The sequence below is a fragment of the Orbicella faveolata genome, unplaced genomic scaffold (genome assembly GCF_042242905.1).
Source record: "Orbicella faveolata isolate gen_17 unplaced genomic scaffold, um_ofav_v1 contig_2, whole genome shotgun sequence".
NCBI classification, from domain to species: Eukaryota; Metazoa; Cnidaria; class Anthozoa; order Scleractinia; family Merulinidae; genus Orbicella; species Orbicella faveolata.
Window position 1 is genome coordinate 4,038,810 of NW_028301547.1, and position 8,482 is coordinate 4,047,291.

At 42.2% G+C, this 8,482-nt stretch overlaps 1 protein-coding gene across 1 annotated transcript; it reads left to right on the forward strand.

Moving 5' to 3' along the window:
- Nucleotides 1–4,895: 4,895 nt before the first annotated feature.
- On the forward strand, nt 4,896–8,235 carry LOC110061856 (kelch-like protein 40). The gene has a single exon (XM_020768715.2). It carries the CDS (start codon nt 5,954–5,956, stop codon nt 7,826–7,828), a length of 1,875 nt encoding a protein of 624 aa, XP_020624374.2. The 5' UTR covers nt 4,896–5,953; the 3' UTR covers nt 7,829–8,235.
- Nucleotides 8,236–8,482: the final 247 nt, after the last annotated feature.

Sequence of the window (8,482 nt, forward strand, 5' to 3'; positions counted from 1 at the left end):
CCCGATGCTTTCAAATGATGGCGGACTCCACCGACGCCAATAATCTGGAACAAAACAAGGCCATTATATATCGGATCACGTCTAAACACACGTGAGGAAAGACTTGGGCAGGAAAAAAACGTGAGCGGACAAAACTGGGGAATGCCGATAAATCAAGTAATCCCGCAATGATGAACGAATTACACAACATGAACCTTCCTCTGCTTCTCCCCCTGAACCAAGTTCAGATCTACGAACTGAACTCGAAGATACCAAAGTGCCTACGAATGGATGTTGAGCGCGGTGAGCAGACGTAAATGTCTTGTTTACCTAATGAAAGCCATCTCAATAAACTCTGAGCTTGCATCGAGATGCTTGTCCGGGCGTAAAGGAGCGTTTGATTAATCAATCTAAAACAGATCTTAAGGAATAAAATCCCAGATGATCTGGAATACTTGTCTGAGTATGTCGTTGGCAGTGGGAGCCACATGCAGTATTATAATGCTCGGCAATTGAAGTTATTGTGTAGAAAATATCGCACAATTACACAGCCGAGAGCAAAAAGAAAAAGTGCGAGGAGAAACTTAGTACATGGAGTTAAGATAGATTGTCAGTGCTTTAGGTGACCGTGCACGGCTACCAATGGCTTGGCCAATCGCTTAGCCAATGGCTTGTACACGCAACGAATCGTAAAAGTCGGTAAGTAACGAACTCCGAAAGAAGTGAGCCCACCCCCCATCCTCTGAAAATAGAGGAACTAAGGTTCAAAAGTATAATTATTTTTCCAATCAATAACCTGAATAACGTACGATAAACTGCTGGCGATTCAACTAGGGAACGTATAGCTTATTCCAGGAGGCGTCATGAAGCGCCCTGGTGAAACCAACCCCGCAAAATTTTCATCAAGTAACAATAAGGTACTAACAGGACCTTTTCTTCAAATTGAAATTACTAAAATTGACAACTTTGCATCATTTTTAACAGGAACGCATAAAAAGAACGTTTAATCATATTGAAATTAAAAACTCGACAAGAGCAATTAAATATTTATAAAGCAGACTAACGTAGCAGTGCATCATGAACAGTAAAAATAGTTTAAGGTATCTTACATCACGGTCTACATATAAAGTGCCCACCCATGTGCCAGCAACATAAATTTGAACTGGAACGAAGAATTTCTGGAACGATAGACTTCCACAAGTGAAACACACGTGTAAAGATTTGGAGCGGTGCTAAAAGTAGCATCTTTGAAAAGTTCAGTACAAGTGAAATACGTTTTCGCAAATTTGGGGATGGGCCAAAACTAGCATTTTTAAAGGAAACCGTAAGCATAGTTTGGGATCCGCACACCAAAAACGCAAGTTTGACGCATTGCTAGACGCGCCAAAACACTCGAGTGAAAAAAGATATAAATGGGCGAGAATCTTTAACCCAGGCATTTTCCAAAGCGACAGACTTCCACAAGTGAAATACACGTGTGTAGATTTGAGAAAGGGCCAAATTTAGCATCTTTAAACGTCCAGTAAACATAGTTTAACATCCCGATACCAAAACCGCGAGCGTGGCGCATCTCTAACCGCGCGAGAACTTACGAGAGAAAAGAAAGTTGATATAAGCGAGAATCTCTTACCCAAGTACTGTCCAAATCAGTAGGCTTCCACAAGTGAAATACACGTGTAAAGATTAGGAGCAGGGCTAAAAGTAGTATCTTTAAAAAGTTAGCTAGGCATTGGTTGAGCTCCCCGCACCTAAAACGCAAGTGTGGCGCATCTCTCAACGCGCGAGAACTTACGAGAGAAAAGAAAGTTGATATGGGCGAGAATCTCCAACATAAACACTGTCCAAATTGATAGACTTCCACAAGTGAAATACACGTGTGTGGATTTGATGGAAGGCTAAAAGTTGCATCTTTAAAAACTTAGGTAAGCACTGGTTGGGATCCCTGCACTTAAAACGCGAGTGTGGCGCATCTCTAAACGCGTGAGAACTTACGAAAGAAAAGAAAATTGATATGGGCGAGAATCTCCAACCCAAACACTGTCCAAATCGACAGACTTCCACAAGTGAAATACACGTGTGTAGATTTGAGAAAGGGCTAAATCTAGCATCTTCAAAAAGTCCAGTAGCATAGTTTGAGACATCGACACCGAAATGGCGAGTGTGGCGCATCTCTAAACGCGCGAAAACACGCGAGAGAAAAAAAAATATAAATGGGCGAGAATCGTCAACCCAAGCATTGTCCAAAGCGACACACTACCTCAAGTGAAATATACGTGTGTAAATTTCAGAAAAGACCAAATCTAGCATCTTTAAAAAGTCCAGTCAGCATAGTTTGAGATCACGACACCAAAACCGCGGGTGTGGCGCATCTCTAAACGCGCGAGAACTTACTAGAGAAAAGAGAGTTGATATGGGCGAGAATCTCCAACCTAAACACTGTCCAAATCGATGGACTTCCACAAGTGAAATACACGTGTTTAGATTTGGGCGAGGGCTAAAAGTAGCATCTTTGAAATGTTAGGTAAGCATTGGCTGGGATTCCTGCACTTGAAACGCGAGTGTGGTGCATCTCTAAACGCGCGAAAACACGCGAGAGAAAAAAAATATAAATGGGCGAGAATCTTTAACCCAAGCATTGTCCAAAGCGACAGACTACCACAAGTGAAATATACGTGTGTAGATTTGAGAAAGGGCCAAATCTAGCATCTTTAAAAAGTCCAGTAAACATAGTTTAAGATCCCGACACCAAAACCGCGAGTGTGGCGCATTTCTAAACGCGCGAGAACTTACTAGAGAAAAGAAAGTTGATATGGGCGAGAATCTCTAACCAAAGCACTGTCCAAATCGATAGACTTCCACAAGTGAAATACACGTGAATAGATTTGGGGAAGGGCTAAAAGTAGCATCTTTGAAAAGTTCAGTAAGCATTGGTTAAGATCCGCGCACCTAAAACGCGAGTGTGGCGCATCTTCAAACGCGCGAGAACTTACGAGAGAAAAGAAAGTTGATATGGGCGAGAATCTCCAACCCAAACACTGTCCAAATCGATAGACTTCCACAAGTGAAACACACGTGTAAAGATTTGGAGCGGTGCTAAAAGTAGCATCTTTGAAAAGTTCAGTAAGCATTGGTTAAGATCCGCGCACCTAAAACGCGAGTCTGGCGCATCTTCAAACGCGCGAGAACTTACGAGAGAAAAGAAAGTTGATATGGGCGAGAATCTCTCACCCCAGGAGGGGACGCAAATGACTTCTACTGTAAGTATCTCTTCCTGGTGTTTTTTTTTATTATTATTTTTTTTAATTCTATGAGAACAGGGCTGTATTTCTCTAAGGCTGTGGGTGTAATTCGTAAAAACACTGAGTTTTTATAAATCGTTTAGAAATTCTTCGTTCCAGTTCAAATTTATGTTGCTGGCACATGGGTGGGCACTTTATATGTAGACCGTGATGTAAGATACCTTAAACTATTTTTACTGTTCATGATGCACTGCTACGTTAGTCTGCTTTATAAATATTTAACTGCTCTTGTCGAGTGTTTAATTTCAATATGATTAAACGTTCTTTTTATGCGTTCCTGTTAAAAATGATGCAAAGTTGTCAATTTTAGTAATTTCAATTTGAAGAAAAGGTCCTGTTAGTACCTTATTGTTACTTGATGAAAATTTTGCGGGGTTGGTTTCACCAGGGCGCTTCATGACGCCTCCTGGAATAAGCTATACGTTCCCTAGTTGAATCGCCAGCAGTTTATCGTACGTTATTCAGGTTATTGATTGGAAAAATAATTATACTTTTGAACCTTAGTTCCTCTATTTTCAGAGGATGGGGGGGGGGGGGGTGGGCTCACTTCTTTCGGAGTTCGTTACTTACCGACTTTTACGATTCGTTGCGTGTACGAGCCATTGGCCAAGCGATTGGCCAAGCCATTGGTAGCCGTGCATGGTCACCTAAAGCACTGACAATCTATCTTAACTCCATATACTAAGTTTCTCCTCGCACTTTTTCTTTTTGCTCTCAGCTGTGTAATTATGCGATATTTTCTACACAATAACTTCAATTGCCGAGCATTATAATACTGCATGTGGCTCCCACTGCCAACGACATATTCAGACAAGTATTCCAGATCATCTGGGATTTTATTCCTTAAGATCTGTTTTAGATTGATTAATCAAACGCTCCTTTACGCCCGGACAAGCATCTCGATGCAAGCTCAGAGCCCGGGGGGGGGGGGGCACTGCCATATATGGGCCATATAGGTATGTGCCGCTGTGAAGGGTATGGTTTTCAAGCAGTTTACTCTAGGAAAGGGTATATAAATCAGAGCTTTTGGGTCTAGAATAGGGTATCATTTTTCACAAAACTGACTAGTTGGTTGAAGATTTCGTCCAGACTAAGGAAACCAGGAATTACTACTCAAAAATATATATAAAAAAAAATCAAATCAACAAGTTTAAATTTACGCAAATCAGCCTCAACAGTGTTGATAGATGGGGGGATTTGGGGGAGTTTTCTCTAGTATAGGGTAGCAAAATTCAGCTGAACTAGCTCTGGTATAGGCTAAGGGTTCCAGGGTCCCAGCGGCACATCCCTACCCACAAATTCCCAAAGTACCTCCCCCGGGGCTCAGAGTTTATTGTGATGGCTTTCATTAGGTAAACAAGACATTTACGTCTGCTCACCGCGCTCAACAGCCATTTGTAGGCACTTTGGTATCTTCAGGTTCAGTTCGTAGATCTGAACTTGGTTCAGGGGAGAAGCAGAGGAAGGTTCATGTTGTGTAATTCGTTCATCATTGCGGGATTACTTGATTTATCGGCATTCCCCAGTTTTGTCCGCTCACGTTTTTTTCCTGCCCAAGTCTTTCTTCACGTGTGTTTAGACGTGATCCGATATATAATGACCTTGTTTTGCTCCAGATTATTGGCGTCGGTGGAGTCCGCCATCATTTGAAAGCATCGGGAATGACTCGAACGCACTGTTTACTTTTAAAGCACTATTAATATCGTGACTTCATTTTAAAGCTCGTCTCATACTCCATCGGCCCTTTCTGGTTTTTTTTTTTATTTAATATCATCCACAAGTCTTTAAAACAGATTATGACGCCTTCCCTGGCCGCAAGACGAAGAACCCTAGTGAGAGTATGTAAGGAATGCTAGGAAAAGCTCCTACCATTTCTCTGCGGTACTTACAGTAGAAGCCCCGTGCGTCCCGTCATGCTCTGCTTTTCGTAATTAACGTTTTAGCTAGCATAACTTCCTCACCTTGGGTACCGATATCAGCTTGTTCTTTCGTGTTTTCTTCGTCGAAAACCAATTCAAAACAGCCCCCAAAATCTCCAAAACCAAGTCCCATGACCAGAACTCGGTCACTTTCAATTTTGCCCCATCCCACTGCGCCGCGCGAATTTTAAAATGATCATTCTACGTTTACACGGATTGTAACTTCCAGCTCGATCAGCTACGTTTTTTGATCGTTGTGTGGGGCAGTTTTGAGCTACTTTTTTTCCAATCCCATTGAGCAAACTTCATTTGTGCATGCAATGAAAGATACATGAACATTCCGGGAAAAAGCGGGAAATGACATCATTTATTATGATAGCAACATGACACTCGGCGCCAACCTGGTTCCCAGGGTCCTCTCTCTACCTCGAGAAAGTATCGAGGTAGAGAGAGGACCCTGGGAACGAGGTTGACTCGGACGTAGATTGCACCTTGCATGTCGTCATCTGACTAGCTACGATTCATTTCGTTTGTCCTTCAGTATCATTTAAAGTTTTGAAGCACAATAGGGTGCGGATAATAATTGTCCTAACTATGTGAAGGATTCTAGTAGTTTTAGTCCAAAACTAGCCTTGACTCTTGACGGGCACGCGAATTACCTGTGACGGTCCCGAGACGGTCATTAGCTTTGAAAGAAGTCACGCCAACCTTTGACTGAACCTCATCGGCCAAAACTTGATTTTTAGATAGCTTTAGATGGAAGGCTTATTACTGAATCGTGATAACCGCGAACAAGGAAGTTTCAAACGCGTTTTCAAACCGAGAGAAACGCCCCACCATCCATGCGATGTTACTCTGGTTGTCAATGGTGGGAAAGTAGAATTTAAAGCTCATGGAGATGTTCTTTCAGAGGCAAGTCTTTTCTTTCAAAAGCTGCTAGACAGCGACATGAAGGAGTCTAAAGAAGGTATAGTTCGGTTGGAGTTGTTTAGCGAGGCTGTGATGGCGGCAACACTAGAGTTTATTTACACCGGAAATACTCAGATATCCACTCTAGAGATTGCTGAAGACCTAATAGTTTTGGCTGATTATTTGTTTCTTCCAAAACTCAAAACTCTCGCCAAGCGGGTTGCAGTAAATCTAAAGACGTTGAATGTGTCGAACTGCATTTCAAGTTACCATTTTGCGGAAATATACCAATGCGAGGAACTTCTTTCGAAGGCCAGACAGTTTATCTTTTCAAATTTCACCACCGTGGCAAAAACAGAAGAGTTTATGAATATGTCGAGCAAACGAATTGAAATGTGGATTTCAAGCGATGAGATAGATATTAGTGCAGAGGAAGATGTATTTAAGATCATTCTAAGATGGATTAATCGTGACAAAACTGAACGAAAGAAACATTTCACCGAATTATTTCGACACGTTCGCCTTGTTTATGTCACGCGTGACTATCTACAAAGTGATGTCGTGACGAATGAGCTCGTAAGAGGCAATGGAGATTGCTTGGACCTTGTGAAGGACGCAATGAAGGTGATTGACTGCAAAAGCTATCACGATCTCCCTACCAGACCAAGAAAGTGCCTGGAAACCACTGTCATTGTATGCTGCCTCGAAGAGCATATCTTGGGATTTTTTCCTCGCGAGGACAAGTTGTGTAGGATAGGTAAAAACTCATTTTCCCGGGCGTTTTCATTTTGCAATCCCCCTTCTCAACTGATACCTTGTCAAGGGAAGCTTTATTGTATCTGCCCACCTTTGCAACGACTGATATGCTATGATCCACTCTCTAACATTTGGAGGTCGCTTCCATACCCAAAAGGCAGGAATGTGCGGCAAATATTTGCTAGAAATGAGGACGAAATGTTCGCTTTGGTGTCGGAATTCACGGAAAATCACCCGAACGACGTTCCTCCGTACATCTCGAAGTACAGACCCGAATCAAACACTTGGGAAGATATATCATCATTAAAGTTCACAATGGTGAGTTTATCTTCCCAAGAAGGAATGTGCATTTTAGCGAAAGACAGTTTTGTTTATTTCATTGGAGGAAGAAGAATGCGAAACCACTGGAGGCGCCCAGTGCTGCCAAATGTTTACAGGTACGATCTCGTTAAAAAACAGGGGGACAAGCTAGCCAACTTGCAGATAGAGAGAGCGTTTGCTTGCGCAGCTTCCGCGCACGGGAAAATTTTTGTCACTGGCGGAATTAATCGTTATAAAATGATATCAAATGCCTGTGAAGTCTACGATGAAACAACGAACGAATGGCAGTTTATTGCAAGCTTGTACATGCCTTCCGACGCGGTTCCACAGATCTTGTCCGTGGACGATGCACTGTATGCATTAGGACATTTCTACGACAGCGACTCGCTAGGGACAAAGATTGAGTGCTATGACCCAGATAAAGACGAATGGAACGAAAGAACTGAAATACCTTTGCGCGTTAACGCAACGGAGGCCCGAAAGTACCGTCTTTGTGACTGCTCTGACCGTGTAAACGCTTGTTCGTTGAGAATTTTTAAGGGACTCCTTAGTGACTGCAAGGTTCAAAAGAAAGCTTCGGCCTCCCTTGTCGTGTCTCGTGACAAAGCCGAAACACCTTATGCACGCAGGTGTTTAATCCTGTGAACAAACCGAGTAACAAGTAATTTTCACTCTTGGTTCTTTGTAAGAATGGTCATAAACAATAGCCTCCATTTAGCGCGAAAATATGCCCGGATATTTGTCCGCGGACATTATTTGTTGTGAGAAGCGAACAGGTTTCCGCGCAAAATGGATTATATCGTGTTTACTAACCTTCAAATATTTTTAGGACCATACGCAGTTTTGAAAATTGGGGAATATTATATTATTATTGATTTAATATTTGCCCCATACTGATATGCAAAAGAAATGAACTAGTCAATCCAAATAAAACTAGATTAAAGAGAAAAAGTGGCGAGAAGACCGAAAAGAAACTATAAAGCAAGTATAAAGCATATGTCTGTGCGGCCTCCAATCGATATTAAAAGCTATTAAAACTAAGATTAACACAAGGCGTTGAGTCCAAAAGTGGTATAGTTATATAACAAGTTTTATTATATGGCTAGCTCCGTGAGCGGGCAAGATGAATCAAATCCCGCGCTGTGATTGGCTACCCGAGCCGGCAAGATGGAGCTTTTTTGCCCGCTCGGGACTACCCGCCGTGTCCCGCAAGAAAAATTTCCCCGAAAGCCATATAATAAATCCTTTATTGACCAAGCTTGTTCGGTCAAGATGGCTGGATATTGGCCAAGTTCTTTT

Bases quoted from the DNA above. Each gene is read 5' to 3' on its own strand.
- LOC110061856 (XM_020768715.2), top strand. From the start codon at position 5,954: ATGGAAGGCTTATTACTGAATCGTGATAACCGCGAACAAGGAAGTTTC.